This window comes from Lissotriton helveticus, chromosome 6, assembly GCF_964261635.1.
Source record: "Lissotriton helveticus chromosome 6, aLisHel1.1, whole genome shotgun sequence".
NCBI classification, from domain to species: domain Eukaryota; kingdom Metazoa; phylum Chordata; class Amphibia; order Caudata; family Salamandridae; genus Lissotriton; species Lissotriton helveticus.
The window spans coordinates 111473429-111495362 of NC_136067.1; the positions used below are offsets into that span (position 1 = coordinate 111473429).

General features: G+C 49.7%; 1 protein-coding gene across 2 annotated transcripts in view; it reads left to right on the forward strand.

Annotated features, from left to right (window-relative positions):
- The window catches only part of LOC144762304 (exportin-5-like), a 2548278-nt gene that overhangs the window by 1558400 nt on the left and 967944 nt on the right, over positions 1–21934 (forward strand). For both annotated transcript variants that reach the window (XM_078647452.1, XM_078647453.1), the window contains one exon: positions 3039–3138. In XM_078647452.1, coding sequence (XP_078503578.1) covers positions 3039–3138 — 100 coding nt within the window. The remainder of the gene's footprint in view (positions 1–3038; positions 3139–21934) is intronic.

Sequence of the window (21934 nt, forward strand, 5' to 3'; positions counted from 1 at the left end):
AATGCAACACTGAGTGGACGCGTCCTTCCCTCAGGAAGAGAATCCAGCCTTTCCAAGTCAAGCAACCCCAGTTTTATATTATTCTCAATGCACTAGAAGTTTCAGAGAAAACCTCCTCTGCGCCAAGGAAGCTTCCCAGAGTTGACCAATCTCCACAAGCATTCCAAAGGCAGAGGGGTTGTCACATATTCTTCTGCCCTTCCACACTACTTTTTTCCCTTATCTTGTACTGGTTTAAGAAAGTACAAAATATTTCAAAAAGTACAAAAACACCCTTCAAAGAGGAAAACAATCTTTTTTTTTTTTTTTTAAAGGTTATTTATTGAAGAAAAACAAGAGAATATACATAAATCGGGTGGCATACATCTAACATGATACATCAAAAGGTGGGCAAGTATACAATGCGTTAAAGGCAATTTTACCGACGGATGCAATTGTGGCAACAATGCATTCTGAAAGGGGAAATACGAAGAGCAATCCGACAAAACAGTAGTTCGCAAAGGCAGCCCACCCACGATACAGGATATTAATGACCACATTAGACACCCGACAAATAAGAAAATCGGTACAGGATAATCGACCCGTCTCTTGTGAAAGAAGAAAGGAAGAAGAAAAAAAGGCCATGGAACTAACTAATATAAAATAATAAACCCCTCCCCATTCCCCCCACCCTACACCTCTGCAATGGCTACGGCCCATCCCCACTAGCAGCGTGCCTGTCGCCCCGGAACTGGTCCTAAAAGAAGGAAAGAAGAAAGTGGAGGAGGGAATAACAAACAGGCCCCCGGTCCCCTTGCCCCCCGCCGGCAGCAACCCACCCCATAAATCTCCAGGATAAGAAAACACAACCAGTAAAATCCAACAGGGGGGGAGCGTATAAAAACCACCCCCCTCCCGCGCAATCATGAGGTACAGTCCCGTGTCAAAAGAAGTCATTTGTCAAACCCATACGGTAAAAGTCAACCCTGGCCACTACGATTCTTCATGCTAGCCCAGTCCATTTGAACCACCGTCACAACAGGAAGAGTAAGAAATAGGAAAGTTTCCAAAGCGACACGGAAGGAGTGATAACAGGATAGATGTTTACAAAGTCCAAAAGTCAGACAAAGGTCACTGCCCACCAGCAATAAATCAGCAGAGTGTTTTGGGTCCATTTGAAAGAAAAGGGGCAGGTTATTAATCCAACTGTCCTTGGAGAACTCACGATGAAATATAGGACTAGTCACATCCATTCCAGGCGATATCGACAAAGGGAAAAACACACATCCGATAGTTTCGGGCTCGCTCGTTGCCATCTGGGGTTCACAAAGAATTACGAAGTCTGGCTTCCGCACAGGGTCCTCGGTAGGAATTGGAGCTCATTCCGCGGGGAAAGAATCTTGAGCAACAGCCAACAAAGGGTCGGAATCCGGCCTCCAGCAGATGATATCAGCCGTTACAATCATCCTCTGGACAATGGCGGAGACTTGTACATGGAGCTCCCCAATGGCGGCCATGATAGTATGTAGCGACGGTGTATATTCAGCCCGCTCCATCGCCCCTCACTGAGCGACTGGGCAGGCCTCTGAACCCCGGAGGTCGACTACTCCGGGGCACCAGGCAAAGGCTATGTAGATGACAACTGTGGGCACCTCCAAAAGCACGATCTCAACACCGTCGCCGCCAGCGGGGAACCAAGCCCTTCGACCCCGGGAGCTCAGCGCGGCCTCCGGGCAGCGTATCCCCGACCAAAGCAGTCGATATTCAAGGCCGCCGCAGTTGCGGAAGAAAGCTGTCACCGAACCACATTCCAGAACGGACTAGAAAGACGCCACTTCGGGAGACCGGAAGCCACCCACGTCCCGCAGCCGATGTTGTTCAACTCCAACCTGGCTGGGTCGGAACTCGAGGCCCCGGCTTCAACTCCGGGTTAGGCCGAGAATGGCGCACGGCATATCTTCGTCATTTGAGCAGCTAGAAAGTCCGGGATCGCACCCCTGGAGCCAGGCGCACTTAAGCTGCACAGGAGTCCGGTGGGAATTCAGGATAAGAGCCAGGATTAATGAGCAACCGGCGGAGGTCGGCGGAGCCGGGAGCTTATGCGGCCATCTTGGATGCTAGCGTAGCTCCTCCTCCGAGGAAAACAATCTTAAACGCGAATAGCCTGATTAACCGTAAGTAACCTGGTGATGTGTGCAAAACTCAGGAGTCAGGATTCAAGATGGCATGAGGGCAAGTCAAAGCCAATAATGAAAACTTCCAAAAACTTCCCAATGTACAACACAATGCTCATTTTGGCACCACTGCCTATATCACTACACTGAGAGAGAAAAGTACATTTCACACGTTCTGTTCCAAGCAAGGCTGGTTTGAAACACTCATACTCTGCAGCTTTAAGGAGACAAGAAAGGACATACCAAGGGAAGATGCAAGTGCAGATGTCATACATTCAAGATAGAATGAATAAATACACATGGAATCTATTAAAACAATGGTAGTCAAAGTCATTACGTGGTCCCAATACATGGGAGTGCCTATAGCACTACACCATACTAAACATATTAAAAGACTCAAGTGTGATGATCTAGTGCACTCAGTGACAGTGGAAATACAGTCAGATTTGAATTACCTGCTGTATTATCCTCTGTAGAACCATATAAAGAAATACATTTGCAGGATTTCATGAAGCATGATTTTAGTACTACCCAAGGGACAACTTATTTCTGGTGACTTTTTTCATCCTTGGTTAGACTGACATGACTATTCAGGTATTGTTTGGTTAGTGTAGTGTAATTGTTCTGTGAAGTTTTCCTTTTGTGCAGCTTTGATGAAAGCTTTGTTCGATCAATCTAGTTCTAACACTACGTTACTGAAAGTATGTTGCTATGGAAATTTATGGTGTGAAAAGGAACTCTGTTAAGCATATGCGGGCAACTACTAAATGATAATCATAATGTTGAGAAACTGGAATATTTTGTGTGTTCAATAAGTCTTGCAATTGCATGTTGATTACAGAATAATTCATGTGTTTTCATACCCACCTTTTGTTAATGTCACAGGTTATTATCTGATCCAGAAACATTCATCCCATATGTTGGGGCTGACCTCCAAACCAGTGACGCAGACACAGAAAATTCTAAAGCACTATATCGTTCAAGAGTAAGTATTCATCATCACAAATGGCTCAACTAGTTTTGTTTAAAAATTAATTGACAATTTATCAGTTTGCTCTGGGTTTCATAAGGCTTTCTAATGTACGTATTAACAGAAAGATTTGAATGCCTTTGTTCATAACCTATATATCGAAAAGCTGTTAGAAAATGAATCCATGTTGTATAGTTTGGAGTTTACACTACAGACTGTCGAGTTTGAATGTATCTATAGATTCTGTGCTAAAAAACTATTATCTTTTATCTCAATCATTAAATCTGTCTCCTCATTTTAATGAAACTCATCCACAAAACAGTAATGCAAATTTGATAGAGTATAAAAACATTTATTAAACATGCTTAAAGAAATTCCTTTTCAAAGTTCTATTCCAATAGACAATCAGTACTAAGTACAGGTAAATATAAAACTGTAAACTATGCCTATACAGAAATCATCACTGAGATTTAGGTAAGAGGACTTTCAAAATTGCCCTTCTCATTAGGACCTCAAATATCTTTTGCTAGAATCCAATAAACATTGGATAAATGATGCCTCTGCAAAACTATGGTCTCAGTTTCTTTTGTTCAGCTCAATTTAAAAGGCTTTGGGTACACATCTGATATTAAAATGCCTAAAGACAGAACAACTGTGGTGTTCTAACCTTTCTATACAAAAGTCAGAAAAGCAGGAAATTAGATCTTGTCTCTAATGTCTCTTTAGGGCAGGGTCATAAACCTGAAAGTACATGTGATCCCATCCAATTCTTTACACATTCCCAAGAGGGGACAGCATGTAACTTAAAATGGACAAGGAGCCGTCATTTGTGATTGATAAATCCTGTCTAAATATAGTTAGTGTCATGATAAAAATGTAGGTTGCCTATTTGCCAAGCCCGTCGTAGATAAAATGGTCTTGCAATGTGTTATTATTTTCAGTTAGACAACTAAGCTTAATTGGTGTAGTCCTTTAGCATCTGCTCGTTTCTGGAGCTTTCCTAATTTGAGATTTGGCAAGTGTAGCACCACTCCTTCACATGTTTAAACGACTATAGATTATCTGTGCTGTCCTAGACATTAACTCTCCGACATTGTTACTAAAGATCATCCTTTCCCTGCTATATAATACTTTCAAACCACCATAGAAGGCCAGTGTAATTGAGCCCAGCATTCTATCTGGTGTAGCCAAAGCTTTAGATAAGTAGATACATTTGGCACAAACAGCAGTCATAACAAGCATTGGCATAGCCAATAGGTCTTGCTTTTGGCACCCGCGCTTTACTTTTATTTTTTTGAAAATCTTTTTATTATTGCAAAAAACGAAGACAATACAAAAAAAGAAATAAAAAGCGTCAGGCGATCTCATACAATTAATACATACAGATCATTTCAGCCAGGTACAGAATCACAAACAAAATATACAATGCAAGGATCAAGGGGATTCCTGCGCTTCCAGTACCGGACTTGGTGTCGGAGGATCACAAATCTCACCCGGGTGGGTATTCCACGCCCCCCATATCTTCTGCCACTTTCTCGGACATCCCCTTGCTACAAACACCGTTCTTTCCCGGAACATGCACCAGTCAAGGTCCTCCGCCCACTGAGTAATTCGAGGCGGTCGGCTAGCCCCCAGAGCCTGGCAATGTTCCGCTTAGCCACAACATATGACAGAGTGACCCACTGCTTCTGGTACACATTCAGGTCTGTAGGCTCCCAAACATTCAACAGACACCGCCGGGCTTCAGGTATTATCTCAACTCCCAAAACATCTTTCAACACTTCATGGATCTTATTCCAGTAGGTTTGTATCATCACACAATGCCATAATATATGGATCAGAGTACTGGATTCCCCACACTCTCTTCTGCAATTCCCACTCTCTCCCCGACCCATCCGCACCAAAGGAGGCCCTGTGATATACGACCTGTGCAGAATCTTTAATTGCACAAGTTGAAGCCTCATCTGAATAGCGACAAGGAGAAGAGACCGCCTCCATCCAGTCCTCATCATCCAGTTCCAATCCATCCATACACCACTGGGCTCTGATGCGCCCCAGGGAATTCTCCATATTATTAACCAACTTCTTGTAGATCAGGGAGATCGTTTTCTCGGGGAGGTGGCCGTCAAGCAATCGATCTTCAAGGGGAGACGACTCAGGAAGAGCCAAATCCTTGGGCACATGGGTGGCAAGAGCGTGTCTCACTTGTAGATACCTGAAACGCTCATTATAATGCAAACTATATGTCTTTTTGAGAGACTCGAATGGAAGTATCGCTCCCTTCCCCCAGACATCTTTTATGTGAGTGATACCAATGGTGTCCCATTTGTCAAACCCCTTAGTTTTCCATAGATTACCCAATTTCTCCGAATTCCACAGGGGGGTAGCCAACGTAAGCCTACCACCCCACACTAAACATCTATTAGCCGCATGCCAGACTTGGACCGCATGCGCCGACGGACCAGTTAACGCGAACTTCCCCAGCTTGGCATATAGTGCTCTGTCCAACATTCCACCCGGTGCTTGACCCCGATCCATGGCGAATCCTGGGTCGCGGGGGGGTCCCATAAATAATATGGTTAATGGCAGCCAACTGCGAAGCCTAATATCTCCGCAGATCCGGGAGACCAATCCCGCCGTCGTACCACGGGAGAGTCAGCTTCACGAACGCGATCCTGGCCCTACCATCCCACAGGAGGCACCTCTGAAGAGTCTCTATCTCTTTAAAATAGGAGGCCGGCACAGGGCCCATTGTATTCTGCAGAGCATATAAGAACCGGGGAAGGGCCATCATTTTGAATAGGGTGGCTCGACCGAGCATGGACAGCGGAAGGGCCTTTCAACGTTCCACGTCTTTCCTGCATCTGTCCAGTGGGAGAGCGAGATTTTTCGTATAGCGCAGCCGCGGGTCCAGAGTGATGTAAATACCCAGATATTTAAAGCCTACTGTCTCTATCTGAATTGCACATGTTCGCGGGACCACGGGCGGATCACCGACCAGGACAAAGAGGACAGACTTAGCCCAATTTATGGCCAGACCCGAGTACCTACCAAAAATATCTAGCATATTCAAAAAAGTTTGCAGGGAGTCCTTGGGATGGGTAAGATAGAGCAAAACATCGTCCGCTTAGAGTGAGATCTTATCTTCCCACTCAGGCGTCCATCTTAAACCTCTTATTGTCCTATCCCATTGGACCCAGGTCGCCAGGGGTTCCATGGCAATCGCAAAAAGCAGCGGGGACAACGGGCATCCCTGCCTCGTACCCCTTTTCAGGGAAAAATCACTGGATCTGCGGTTATTAATAACTACTCTAGCCAGAGGAGAAGCATACAGCAATCGTACCCAGCCGATAAACTCTTGTCCGAAGCCCAATTTTGCCAACACTGCAAATAAATACTGCCATTCTACCCTATCAAACGCCATTGTGGCATCCAGTGACACCACCACAGTCGGCTCATGTATCTCTGAAGAGCCCCCAAGGACTCCATGAAGCCATCGCAGATTCAACGCCGTGTTACGACGCGGCATAAAACTGGATTGATCCGGATGAATCAATGACGTGATCACCTTGACCAGTCGGGTGGCAAGTTGTTTCGCCAGAATCTTAGGCTCCGCATTTAGCAGTGAAATAGGCCTATAAGACGAGCATTTTGTCCTAGGTTTACCCTCTTTATGAATCACAACTATGTTCGCTACTCGCTGGTCATAAGGCAGTCAGCCCTCCTCCTTACTCTCCAAAAACATAGCTTGAATATACGGGGCAATACGGTTGGCATTCAATTTATAGAGTTCGACCGGTATCCCGCTGCTCGATTTTAGTGGCCTTATAGCCTGCCCCACTTCATCATCCGAAACGGGGAGTCAAGATACTTCCTCTCCTCCTCTGACAGACTCGGCATGACAATGTCTCTGATCATATCGCTGTTTTCAGCCTCAGAATATTCACTTCCAACAGTGTAAACCTTCTCATAGTACTTGGAAAACTCATCCGCCACCGCCTGCGGATCAGTGATAGTTTGTGACCCCGACCCTTCCAACTCCGACACCACCCTGGAGGCTCTTTCTCAGTGCTCCAGCCACGCAATAAGTTTACCTGCCTTGTCACCATGCTCATATATACGACCCTGGACAGTGTTGTTGTGCGCAATAGCTCTATCTCGCACCAGGTCTTTGTATTCCTCCTGTTGGAGTCTCAAGTGGTGGATCTCTTCTACCGTGTGTAACACCGCCAGTCTTTCCTCTAGGCGTAAGACCTCCGCCTCTTTCCGCGTCACCTCAGCCTGATTGCGCTTCTTTTTCCCTGCCACCAAGGAAAGAACCCCCCCCCCCCTTGCCACCGTTTTATACGCTTCCCAGAGAGACTGGGCCAAATCAACGGAACCTACATTCTCCAGGAAGTAGCGATCAGACATCCGGAGCACTTCCTTCCTGATGGCAGGATCCTTAAACTGCCAAGCACTAAGTGGGGCAACAGTACCTGCCGCGGGCCCGCAGGGAGCAAGCTGTATCCATAACATTGAGTGATCAGAAATCCCCCTAGCAAGGTACTTCACCTCCCGAACCATAGGAGCCATGTCCGCCGGCAGCAGGAGATAATCCAACCGCGACAGGCTGCTGTGAGCAGCAGACACATGCGTGAAAAGTGTCAGCGTTAGATTACGCACACACCAGCAATCAACGAGACCGAACGTCTCCAGGAACTCGGAGAGCCATTTCTGAGGTTGCCTGAAGACACGCGGTGGACTGCGATCTAGTTCCCCGTCGAGCACAGAATTGAACCCCCCCCCCAAGACTAAACTGCCCAGGGGTACAGTAAGGAAAACAGTTCCCAGATCTCGAAATGTGTCCTACTGAAGGGCGGGAGGGACATAAATTGACAATAAAGTGACAGTCTTACCCTCCACCAGCCCCGAGACTCCCGCATATCTGCCCCTCTGATCTAACCACTTAGCCTGAACAGTGAAAGGGAAGGAGTTTTTGATCAAGATCCCAACCCCCCTGGAACCTGACGTGAATCCAGCGTGCGCCCCCAATTTATATCCCCCCTTATGGAGGGCCATACATTTATTACCCACCGGGTGCATCTCCTGTAGCAACACCACATCCAGGGAGTGCCTCCTGATGAGCTGGCTGACCATCCCTCACTTGATATGATCACCTAAGCCGTTAACATTCCAACTCAGCACTTTCATCCCCGATCTTATACTACCCTGGGCCATCCGATCTGGATCCCACACACCTTACCACATCGTGATCACCTGACATGAAAATGAACAACACAAAAACAAAACTACATTTACTAAACAACCCCACCCCTCCACCCCCCACCCTGCCCTCCTGCACTCGGCATCCGCCAACCCCCAACTCGCAGTGTGCCTGTCGCCCCATGGTCTAGCTAACCTACTATCTAAATAAAAATTAGAGGAGGAATACGGAGCCCCTGACCTCGCCCCCGCCCACCGTAGTCATTTCTTGCACCAAGTACGACACTAAGTCCGAAGGGACAGTTCCACTGCGCATACAGTGTTCCTCATCAGCCGATTCACCAGGGCCACATAGTCAAACAGTTAACATTCTTGCTGCTGAGTATCCTGGCCATCTTCTCCTCCTTCTCCCCGGGGAGCCCCCGAGGGCAGCAACTTTCCAGCCAGTCTGAACCGATCGCCGGGTCATCAAAAAAACAGACCTTCTCCTCTTTCTCAATCGCAACTTGGCCGGTACAGCATAGCATATTTCAGTCCTCGTTCTCTGAGCCGCCGCTTGACCCCAAGAAAGCTCTGTCTCTGCCGCTGAACCACCTGAGTGAAGTCTGGGAAAAAGTTCAGGGTAGAATTCTCATACCGCAGCGGACCCCCAATCCTGGAGGCCGGCAGGATAGCATCCCTATCTCTGAAGCTGAAGACTCTCGCTATCATTGGGCGCGGCGGGGCCCCCGGCCTCGGCCGTCCTCCCAGAATCCTGTGAGCGTGCTCTACGGTGAAGAACTTCCCCAACCCTTTCGGTTTCAGGTATTTCAAAATAATGTCCTCCACAAAGAGATAAGGGGTTAATCCTTCCACCTGCTCCGGAACTCCAATAATGCGTACATTATTCCTCCGGGCCCGTCCTTCATAGTGATCCAACTTACGGTGCATCAGGGCACCGGATGCCTTAAGGTCCCGGACCTCCTGTTGCAGCTGCGACACATCGTCCGTCAAGCTTGTGGTCTTTATATCCAGCGATTTGACCTTCTCACTAGTCTTAATGAGATCGGCCCGGATCAAGTTGACTTCAATGGTCACTGTATCCAACTTATGATCGAGGGCCGTCCTCTGCTGCCCCAAGGAAGTCTTAAGGCCATCAATGGCGGCCATTAAGTCCTGTAGAGTAGGCTCAGATACCGGGTCCGATGACTCTTAGCCCCTCTCCAGCGCTCGGGCCGATCAAGTGGGCGAACCTTTAGGCAGCGTGTATCGGTCCAGCTTGTTGGATTGCGCCACCCGGGAACCCTTGGTCGTTCTGGCAGGCTGTCTCTCGCACTCAGACCGGGCCGCCATCTTAGGCCTGCAATCAACACGGGACTCCTCAGCGCCGACGACCATGACAGCCGAATACTGATCTCCGTCACTCAGATGCGCTGGGCTCAGGTCCGCGGCGGGCAAAGCAGCCACACCGATCAGTCCACACTCCAATGTCGCGCCTCGACCGGCGACTTCCGGTCCGCCCGTCCGGTGTTGTTCAACTTCAGGCCGGCCACTGCGCCCGCTCGGGTCCCCTGGCTTCACAGCGGACCGATGCCTGAATCGCTCAAGTCAACAACTTCGGCTCCTTCCCACCTCCAGAGCCTGGAGTTGGTCCGGCACGGTCCACTACCCTTCCACCAAGCGGTTCCAACTTCGGCGCCTCAGGATATTTGCAGGATATTGTAGGCGAGACGCAGGTCTCGCGAAGCTACGGGCGCACGCGGCCATCTTGTATGGACACGTGGCTCTTCCCCCGCGCTTTACTTTTAACATTAAAAGTGAAACGTGGGTGCTGCGATTATAGGAAAAGTAAAGAAATAGATGTTGTGTTCTATTTCTTTACTTTTGCGGCACACGCTCTTTACTTTTAACGTTAAAATTGTAGCAAAAGTGAAAAGGGAATTGAAGCGCGGAGAGAGGCACGCAAAGCGCTTGCCCGGGCACATGCACTCAAACTCTAGGCCTGCCATGGCAGCATTTTTAAAGCCCTTACTAAAAGTCTTACCAGACCAGGTAATGCGCTGGGTCATCATTGTAGGAGCATGGATATCTGACTATGGTTACCCCCAACTTTTTGCCTAGTGTTTAGCTGGTTTTCGACTTAGTTGACCTGGGATCATGCTAATCAGGACCCCAGGTTATCAGCTCTCTCTGTAAACTGGACTCCATGTACTTTAGGTACATATCCAATTGGGTATTAGGTCATCTTGTGAGCCCCTGTATAGTGTACCATAGGTACCCAGGGCATAGGTGCATCCAAGGGCTACCAGGGGCTGCAGCATGAACTATGCCACCCCTGGTTGGCCATCCAAACTGACACAACTGGCTGATTACTCAGCTGGGGCAAGGTCGTGTAATCACCCCTTGCTTAGATATAGTATACTTATATCTAACCCTATATATAGACACATAGGCACCTATAAGTCACTACTATGGTAGACCTCGACAATCCTGGAGGTAGAGTGCTTGGTTTTATGTGAGATGGTGCATCTAGCATGAGCTGAGCCTGCCTGCAGCTTTTGGAACCATGTCCTTATAGCTGTTCTATGATATAGCCATACCATATACTCTTAAGTGCATTATAATCCTCGCGGTTAATGCTGACTTTGGTTTGGCTTTTTTCAAAACATGTTGTGCAAGGTGTCATACGCTTTTGACGACGGGGGTAGCATTCCACCCTTCTAGAGGGAGAACACATGTTGGTTACTGCTTTACCCGGTTAAAGAGTCTGACCTCCTACTGCTGGACTATAGGTTTCCTGCCTTGTGAGGGGTGTAACCACCCCCTTCCCTGGTCCCACCCATAGGAGGGACCTAGCAGGTAATCCAGCCCCTCAAATCAGTATATAAGTAGGAGCTGAGTCTAGAGACTTTAGATTATCCTGACTGAAACTCTGAAACGAAACTCTGGACCTTCGACATTCTACTGCAACTAGAAGACTGAAGAAATCTCCCTTGTGACCAAGGAGTGACCACCCTGTGCAAACAAGCACCATCAGCATCCTGCTGGTTTGCTCTGTCACCGCTCCCTCCGGAATCCGATGACCCAGCGATGCAGAACTGGACTTCCAGACTTCTCTTACTCCGACCAGACCCGTAGCGGACACGAGAGACGTGGGACTAGATTCCCTGGACTACTTGCATCTTGCTAACCGTGCAGCTTCTGAAGCTCCCTCGAAGTTGTGCATTGGGGTTTGAGAAGCCCCAGCCCTGAGCAGTAAATGCAGCGAAGCTCAGCCCCCCACACTCCACGAGTGCCGCGTGGGGCCTGTGCCTGCATTTCTCCTCGACGCGTCTTCAGGGTTGCTAGCCCGTTGGCTAGTGGCCCTCCTGAAGACTCCATTTTGAACCAACACTGCTTGCCTATTTGCTCTGGGCTTGCTCCTGCTTTCCTGTAAAGGGGAAGCTCCCCAGACCTTGCTGGTCTGAACAGAAGCCGATCTTCCCTTTCTGCGTGGGTTGCCTTTGCCAAGGCTTGTTGACTCCAATCCGGAAGCCGACGCCGCCAACAGCGATATCCTTTGTGGGACAGCCCGTATCCAGCGCCTGGTCGTTGTTGACGCCTCCTGGTCCACGTGGCTACAGAGACCAGAAACGCATCTTCACCTGATTGCTCCCGACATTGCCTGGTTCCTTCCTGGTTCCATCCTGGGCACTGGCTAGTGACCCAGACTCTGTCCCCTCTGCTTTCAGGTTCTTCACGACATCGATCCACTCTTGGATCCACCCCGACATCTTCCTCCTGGTCGCCTGCAGCATCTTCTTGCAGCTCTCCATAGACTTCGACGACAAAAACCAACACAACTTCACACCTATGCACCCGGCTCCTGTGGGTGAGTTAACTCGAGTACTCCGGTGCTGCCGTGGGTAACAACTATCCAAGTGTCCTTGTGTAACTGGGTTTTCCCGTAGTCCACCCAGAAGTGTCCGAAATCAACTACTTTAATAACTTTATGTTCCCATTGACTTTCTATGGAAACACGCGTTTGTGTTTAGACATTGCACACGCGTCCTGTGGGCCTCCTACTTCCAAGCCTTTGGTTGTCCTGTGTAGCCCCAGCAATTCTCTAGGCCCTAGGCCTATTCACCTTTCCTGAGGTGGTTCTTATACCACTTCTTTAGTATATGGTTCGTGAGGTCCCTAGGGCAGAATTGTATTTGTGCAACTTATAGTATGCTTATTGAGTAACTTGTGCTGTATCTCGAACTCTGGTCTCATAGAGAGTACAGAGGGGTTGTGTTAGTAATAAATACATATATATTTGATATATACCTTGTGCGGTGTCCTTTCATTTGGTATTCAAGGGATTATATATGGTTAAACAGCTGGCTTCACATGCTCTCTGAAGTTTTAGCCTAAGACTGCTTTGTCCATGTTACCACTAGGATAGCTGGTCTATAAGGTTGACTTTACAACCATCACCATAAGGGTTGTTTGGACTGGTGCAAGGTGCGCACTAGAATAGTGAACATCATATACCAGGCCAACTTCTCACAATCATCACCAAAATTACTTTATTCGATTAATACAAGTTTTTAAAAGAAATGTTTTTATTAGAGCTTGCACAGTAGAAAATAGCACAAATATATTACAGTCACGTTTATACAAACAAGATCTGCAATCTGTGGCATCAGTAGTGCTATACAGTAGATAAGGATAAGAGTTTTGTTAAATTTCGTTTCAACAGGAAACAACTTAGGCTAGTGTCCGTGTGGTAAAAAGTAAAAATGTAATAGCATATCATTCACCAGGCAAATGGGAAAAAAGAAGATAAAGGGTGTACAGGGTCAAGGCACATACAGACAGTATACAATACATGTCAGAGCACAGGTGTAGGAGCGCGCCCAACACAACTAGCATCAGCGCGCGGCTCCAGTGGACAATGAGAGATGCCTAGACCAAGCCTACCGCACCCCTCCTCCCAACTCACGCAGAAGTGGCATAGGTGTCCCAGCACAGTAGGTCGAATGCTGCGGTACAACATGGCAGGGTTGATCAGCCAGGGCAGCAGGCGCAACATGGGGGGACTCGGCTCTGCTCTGAGACCACTGCAGAAATGGTTCCCAAATGTCTCTCGGCCGGGAGGCAGAAGGCATCAGCTCCCAATAGGTAGTTAATTGCGTGTGTCCATACGTACATCAGTGATCCAGTCCGCAAATTTAGGACGAGTTCTACGACCCCACTTCATGGCCACCTGGCGCTTAGCATATAGTAACAGTAGGGCATGCAGTTTCCTGTGCGTAGGCACTGTTTCGGCCACCCACCCCAGGAGCCCCAGCAGTGGGGAAGGGGAGTCCGCTTTGTGTAGTATCTGATTTATGGCATCAAAAATTTTAGACCAGTATTCAAACAGCGCCGGGCAGTGCCAAGCTATATGCAGAAATGAAGCGCCCTCCTCCCCACATTTCCAGCATTTGTCATCCTCCTTAATACCCATTCTGTGAAGCGCTACCGGGGTACGATAAAATCTATGGAGGAACTTAAAGTGTATGAGGCGCAGCTTGTAGTTTGGGGAAAGTTCCATTAGCTGCCTACAGCAGAACGTCCACTGTTCCTCAGTCAGGGGGTTCTCTAGGTCATCATTCCACCACTGTAGCGACTTGGCCACTATTATGGGGGACTGCTCCTGCATGGAATTGTATAGGCGCGTTATAAGTTTCTTGCGGGATGCCCTGCCTAAAATGTTTTGTAATGCGTTTAGGTGAGGGGGCTCACTAGGGAAATTGTCGCTGAGTGCCCTGCATGCGGCTTTCAGTTTGTGGTGGGCAAATCTATCTCCTAATGACAGTGGCTGGGCATCCTCCTGAGCCTGTAGGGTTAGAAATGTACCATCTGGGTAGAGGTCCGCAAAGTACGTAAAGGGGATCCTGCCATTGTAATGTCCCTGCCCCCCCCCTCTGCCAGGCAAGGGAGCATGGGATTCTGTCTGATGGGGATGGCGGGCGCATACAGCAGTGCCAGACCCGCTCTCTTCTGCAACTCTCTCCACGACCATCGGAGCATGTTGGCCGAGTCAATGTCTCGTGTGGGTCTAGAGGTTTTACAGTACAACGCCACACTTAGGGGCGTCGGCGCCACCATGTCTAGTTCTACGGCCACGTGCGGCTGGTAGGGTGTAGGGTAGGCCCAGAAGTGGAGGTATTGGGCTTGCGCGCAGAGTGCATACAATCTCATATCGGGTGCGCCCATGCCTCCCTGCTGCAACGGTAGCGTTAGCAATGCCCACGAGACTCTAGCTTGACTCCCCGCCCATACCAGCGCCAGTAGGTGTGAGCGTAGGCAGGTGAAGAAGTGCTGGGTCAGCGGGACGGGTATGTTTGCAAATAAATATAGAAATTTGGGGAGTACAATCATTTTTGTGAGTGCAATCCTGCCTGCCAACGAGAGCGGGAGCTTTGACCATATGGCCACTTTACTTTCAAACCAGGATGTGGCTCTGCCAAAGTTCAGGGTCCAGATGTCCTGGAGTTTGCGGCTAATCCAGACCCCCAGGTATTTCACCTCATCCACCTCCCAGCGCAGTGGGTAGTCTGAGTGCACTTCTACGGTGTTATTAGTCAGCGGGAAGATGACCGATTTTGACCAGTTGATGGAGATGCCTGAGAGACCTCCAAATCGGACAAATTCTCTCAGGAGTGGGTTAAGGTTCTCAGTCGGATTGCCCACGTAGAGAGTGACGTCGTCAGCATAGAGGGAAATGAGCAGGCTGTGGGAGCTAAATCCAATACCCCTGGCGGTATGGTGTTGTCTAATTCTGGCCGCTAGTGGTTCCATGGCTATCGCAAACAATAATGGGGACAGTGGACAGCCCTGTCTCGTGCCCATCGAGATCTTAAACGGGTCAGATATCATGCCATTAACTCGCACTCTTGCTCTGGGGGCTGTATAAAGCAACTTGATTTGATTGATAAACAACGGGCTGAACCCCATGCGCTCCAGTATAGCGAAGAGGTAGGGCCACTCTAGCGAGTCAAACGCCTTCGTGGCGTCCAAAAACACCACCGCAGCTTGGACATTAGGATGCAGGTAATGTAGCACTGAAAAGACAGTTCTCAAGTTATGCGAGGTTGCGCGGCCCGGTATGAACCCCGACTGGTCCGGGAGAGCGATCATGGGAAGTAGAGGTTGGAGACGGTCTGCTATTATTTTTGCATATATTTTTACGTCCACGTTTATGAGCGATAAGGGTCTATATGTATCGAGATGGCAGCTGTCTTTGTCTGGCTTCAGCAAAGTGATGATGAGGGCTTCCCTCATTGACTCGGGCAGTACTCCTATCTCAAGGGCCTCCGCAAAGACCGCGTGCATTCTGGGGGCTAACTCATCCGCATAAGCTTTATAAAAGGCTGCCGTGAGTCCATCAGGACCTGGAGCCTTGTTCGAAGGCATGGCTTTAATCGTTTTAACGATGTCTTGCACTGTAACCGGCAGTTCCATATATTTCCTATGGGCATTATTGAACCAGACTATTGCAATGGACTCCAAGAACGCCATCAGGTCGTCCTTCGACGCTGTCTGTGTAGAAGTGTACAGATTTGAGTAGTAGTCACTGAATGCTTGTAGTATCTCCCCATGGCCTATTTTCTCAGCCCCCTCCGAATCTATTATGGAGTGTACATGGGCGGGTGGAGCTATGGTGTTAAACATTCTAGCTAAGGTTCTACTGGGCCTGTCCCATTCCCCATAACGTCGGGCCTCTGCTTGCTTACTCAGGAATTTGACCTCACGTTGAGCTTCCTCCGCAAATTCAATTAACTTAGCTTTCACTCGGGAAGCCAGGTCCGGGGTGGGGTTAGTACAAAACAATTGGTCAAGCTGCTTCAATTCGCTCTCTATTCCAGCTATGGTGTTTCTAATGGCCTTCAACACGCCAGCTTTCCTCGCAATGCATTGCCCCCTAATGACCACTTTGAAGGCGTCCCATAGAACCGACTCTGTGTCTACAGAACCCTCGTTATTGGTAAAGTAGTCTATAATGTCTTGCCTAATTTCCTCAGTGAAGGCTGCATCTTGGAGCGCGTGCGGCGGGAGACGCCACGAAAAGGCCCTAGCGGGGGCCCCCGGCACGGCAAGTTCCAAGAGACAAGGGGCATGATCCGAAAGGGACCGAGCCATGATGCCCACATTCGCTGTCCATGTAGCCACGTCCCTGGACACTAGCCAAAAATCTAACCTGGACCAGGCCGCATGGTGCGCAGTGATGCATGTGCCTACTCTCGCTTGTGTATTGCGGGATCTCCAAATGTCAAGTAGTGAGCCTTCGTCTATGATGTCTTGCAATGCCGCAGTGGCGTGTGGGTGCAGTGTCCGGGAAAGGCCCTGTCTGTCCATGGAATCGTCCAGAACCACATTGAAGTCCCCACCCCAAATAATCGTTTGACAGTCTAGAATCGCAATCTGTGCCCATATTTCTCTGAAGAACTCGGGGTCGTCAATATTAGGACCATACACAGCAGTTAAAACAACACTTCTGCCCAGAAGAGTCCCATGCACAATCACATACCTCCCCTCTTTATCACATGTCACAGTATGTTCCCTCCAGTCAAGGCCTCGCCTTATAAGTATAGTTACACCTCTAGCATAGTTAGAAAAGATAGCTGAGTATGCGACTCCCCATCTAGAATGTTTAAGTTTAGGTGAACAGGTGGAATTGATGTGCGTTTCCTGCAAGAAGCATATGTCTATGTTGTGTCTGAGGAGATAACCGTGCATCAGCCTGGCTTTCCTGCCGTCTCCCAAGCCCCGTATATTCCAGGTGAGAATTTTAGTCACTCCCATTGTACTCCGACTAGAAAGACATAAATGTAAGGTATGCGGCCCCCTTTACGACCCTGCATGACTAGTGACGTAGGTGTATGCATAAAGCACTGACGATAAGCCAAACAACCCCCTTCCCAACGCCACCCACCACCCACACCAACCCCCCAATTAGGTTGTGTCAATACCCCCCCGAACACGCCAAAGGCGTCTGAACAGTGCAACATGTGAAATGCGGGAGATACCCCTCAAGGGCGTGGCAACTCGAGCGTACACCCCCGTTTGCACAGGGTGGCTGCACAAATGAGTGCCGTCTCGCAACTAGCTCGGCCAACTCAGCCATAATACAGCCAATCACAACCGACAGGAGTATTTAACATACGACCCACGGGATGACCATTATACTCAACCCATAGCGTGATACAGTGTCATAACTCTCCACAGAGTCCTATGGGTCTGGCAGTTGGATTAGGAACAACAACCCAATAGGTAACGACATATCAATCATTGTCACTTAGCTGGCCTTCCACTTCCGTCTCAGCCTGAGCTTTCCGCTTGTTTCTGGGCCCACTTATGTGCTTGGCAAATTTCAAAGCCGACTTCGCATCCAGGAAATGATGCATAGTGCGATCATGGTGGATTCTGAGCTTGGCAGGGTACATGAGGGAATAAGGAATGTCTGCTTGCACCAACAGTTTTTTGGCGGGCAGGAATTCTTTACGTGCAGCCTGCACCAAGGGTGTAAAGTCCGGATAAAAGGAGATGTTGTTTCCCTTGTGTGTAATCTTTCCCTTTTCCCGAGCCAGGCGTAGTATCAGGTCCCTATCTTGGTAATTTAGGAGTTTCACTAGGATCGGTCGCGGCGCTGCTCCAGTCGGCGGTTTCTGTGCCAATGACCTGTGGGCTCATTCGACAGTGAACACCGGCGACAGGTTTGGGTCGAAAAGGTCGTGTAATAGGTCCGTAATGTAGGTCTCCATTTTCCCCATTGCCGTGGTCTCCGGAATCCCTGTGATCCGGACGTTGCAGCGCCTGGAGCGCGCCTCCAAATCATCTGCTTTAGCGCACAGCGATTCTATTTTCTTCTCCATGGCAGTAATGTGCAACTTAGTGGCCTGTTGGAACTCGCGCCATTCAGTGTGTCTATTCTCAAGGCTTTCAAGGCGCGTCTCGTGCGTGGCAACCTGGGAGCGCACAGTGTCTAGCTGGGCGGTCATGGCGTCTAATTTGGCGTCAATACTTTGTAAGCTGGAGCGCACCTCCAGCCTTAGCATAGCGACATCTTCTTCTGGGATTGACCTCTGGGGTGATCCCCCTGTCGCCATGGAGCCCGGCTCTGAGGGCTTAGGTTGTTTTTTCTGCTCGAAGGTCAGCCGCGGTTGTCTAATGTCGCCTTTCCCCATGATTCGCGCCTTTCAGCTGGTGTCTTTTCGCGCCTGGGCAGGGTCCGCCGGGGGGAAGAGCAATAGGGCACCAAGTGATCAAAAGTACTCACAAGCACAGCACCAAGCACCGGCCGACACGTGCTCCGTCGTGTAGTAGATTGTAGCACCTCACTCGGCACCTCCACAAATGATATCAGTCCCAGCTTACACCTCCGGCCAGCAGCGAGGTCAGAATTCGCTCAGGTGCGCTTCTCCTCAGGCCGCCCCACGCGGCATCGCAGCTTGTTCCAAAATGGCGGCTCTCGTAGGCGACGGCCCGCACGATAAGGCCAGCACGCTGGCTCAAGGTCGCTGGTTATGCCTTAGAAGCACGTGTCGAAAAAGCGCAGTCTCGAGCTTCGGCAAGGGGTAGCTGGCCCAGCTGGCACGGACACCCCTCTTTCCCTGCCCGCCCACGCTCCGTCGCGGTCGGGCCTACAAAGCCTCGGACTCGCCTGGCGCAGGGTTCCCAATCGGAGTTCCACAGGCGGTGGATCGCAGATAGAGTCCGCGTCGGTTCACCCAGTCAGAGACCGCTCCGTCGACCACGTTCATCCCAGGGCGCTCAAATTTTCGTCAAGTCTGCCCCAGACCATCGGACAGCAGTGGAGTCCAGTTATCTTCGGTTAGCACACGAACCAGCAGGATTATGGTAGGATATAGTGCGGCAGCCGGCGGAGCTCGCGCGTTAGGCGGCCATTACGCTGCTCGGTCGGCCACGCCCCTCTCGATTAATACAAGTTTATCATAAAAGTATGTGTACATCACTGTTAAAAATGTTAAAAGAAGCAATTCGTCAGAATCAGTCAATAAATCATTTCCTGGATTTGAGACACATACTTAAAAAAGAAGCAACACTGTAACAGGTTAAGGGATCAGGCAGCATACATAAAAAATACAGAGCCACACGAAATTAAATTGTGCATACGTAAAAGCGGAATTAAAAACCTTTTCCGTTGGTTACAATAAAATGTACAGAAATTGCAAATCAGACTGTCGTGAAGTGTCATCACATGGGCAACAAGGGAGGTCGTTCTAAGAAAAGATACCCAACATGCAAGGGATATAATTGAGCTGAAACCTTAGCAAAAATAAACCTGTGCCGTGGGATTGTTACAAAGTCCAGCCCCGGGTATATCCCATTAATCTGCAATGGCCCTTCGATATATTCTTTAACGGTAGGTTTATTAGGTTGGGGCAGGCGAGACCTGAAAAGGACTTAAATACATTTTTAGGTTGAAGCCTATCGTTTGCTAAAGACATCTTGGGGGCATTCAGAAAGATTCCTTGGAGATGCATTCCGCCTTATGCTTACCTATGGTTTTGTAACTCACATTTGATTGCTTTCCATTAGCTGGCCTTACTTGTTTTAGGCTGTCTAGCTTGAGGTTGTCCCTCCTGTTGAGCATACCCTGTTTATTGTATTCGTCCACCAGTGCTTGCATTCTGTAAAAATGCTTCAAATCTTGTTCTTACCATGTCACATTTGCTGTTTATTTAAAGACGGGGGTCAAGCGTCCTGATCTGTCTTCCAAGGGAGCTTGGTCTTTACTTTTCTTTATCTGATAGACATCTAGCCGCAGATTCCTTAACTTAGAATATCTCCCCAGGCGTCAGACTGGATAGGAAAAATCTTTTTTCCCTAGCAATACCTCTGCACGCCAGGAGGCAGCGTCGTCAGGCTCCGTCCTGACGTCGGCCACAGAAGTGATGTCAATGGAGCCATATAAGCCCCTCCCGGCGTGCTGACATCAGTTTTCTTCTTTTCTGCGTCCTAATTCAGATCCGGGAAAGTAATACCTCTGGCCTGTTATTGTTTATTACAGGCCTTTTCGATGCCCTCCAGGAACAGTGTGTTCGATGCCCTTTGTGGGCTTCAAACTGTCCCAGTCCTGCTTGCGACAGATGCCTGCGACGGACCCTCACAAACTGTTTATGGTGCTTGGAAGAGTACCATAACTCCATGGAGTGCGACATTTGCAGCATGGAGCTGCTGTCTACTTGGATGTCCCGAACGGACCCCTCGCGACGCCGGTCTCCTTCAGTGGAGTCGTCCACGCGGCGGGCCGGTTCCGGCGCCATCGCCGTCAGTCGCCTACCTCAGGTAAGCATTGACCTGCCTCCCTGGCGCGCCTCCGGGCCCCACAGGGGGGGTAGGGACTCAGGTTGGGACACCGCCGGTGGGTTTTCCCTCTTCTCCAACCGACTGCCTGACTCTGACACCAGAGTCGCTGCAATGTCGGGACTCGGCCCGAAGGGGCATCCCACGGCATTTAGCCCTTCCGTAGCGCTGTCGTACAGCCTTCCGAAGCTCCCTGCGGCATTGCTGGAGGTGGCTGCGGCACGGTGCACGACACCCTCAGGGAATGATGGGCGGTCGAGGCCATTTCGGAGGTCGCTGACGCCGGCTGGACTCAGACAATCGGGACCTTTTCGGAGGTCACTGACGCCGGATCGACTCAAGGCCTTTTCGGGGGTTTCCCATGCCTGCTCCACTCGAAAGGTTGAGGCCTCTTCGGAGGTCGCCGGCTCCACTCGAGGAGTCAAAGCCTTTTCGGAGGTCGCTGATGCCGGCTCGACTTGAGGAGTATAAGTCTCTTTGGAGGTCGCCGATGCCGGCTCCACTCGAGGGGTTGAGAACATTTCGGAGGTCGCCGGCTTGACTCCGGCGGTCGAGGCCTTTTCGCAGGTCACCGACGCTTGCGCCACTCCGCCAGTCGGGGTCTTTTCAAAGGTCTCAGACGTCGGCTCAGCGTCGCCTCGGCGCCAATCGACGCATACCGTCTCCAGCTTTGGTGGTGGAGGATGTGATTCCGGTGGGTTCTCCACTCCCTGAGTCATTTCACTGCCCTCCAGAGCAGGCACCAGTGGAGCTTTGGCATAATCATCCTGCTGCTGAGCCTCTATTAAGTGGTGTGTTTCGCTTGCGTCACTCACCTACTATTGAATAGCTTTCACCGCCTCGCGGGGCCACGGAGGCTAGTGGATGTTGGTCAGGGCTGTTTGCAGGGCTGCAGACATTTTAAGGATGGAGCCACCCTCAGTCTCTAGTCCTTCGGAGCCTTTGCTGGATATTCTCCACCAGGGCGCTGGGAACTTGGAACCATTGTTACCTTTTACGGAGTCATTGTTTGACATCCTTCTTGGAACGTGGGCACTGCCCTCCTCGGGGGACCACGTGGATTGTGCTGTGGCACATCGGCCGGCTCCTCCTGACCCCGCCTGTTTGACCCTCCATCCTGGAGCTGGAGGACTTGTGTTTCAGGCAGCTCTCTCTGTGACTCCTGTTCCGTTGCATCCTCCCACTCGGGAGTCTCGGTGGTTGGAATCATATGGCCGCGATGTCTTTGCATCCGCCAGCTTGAGACTTCGGTCCCTCAACACGTTGTGTGTATTTGCTCGGGCTA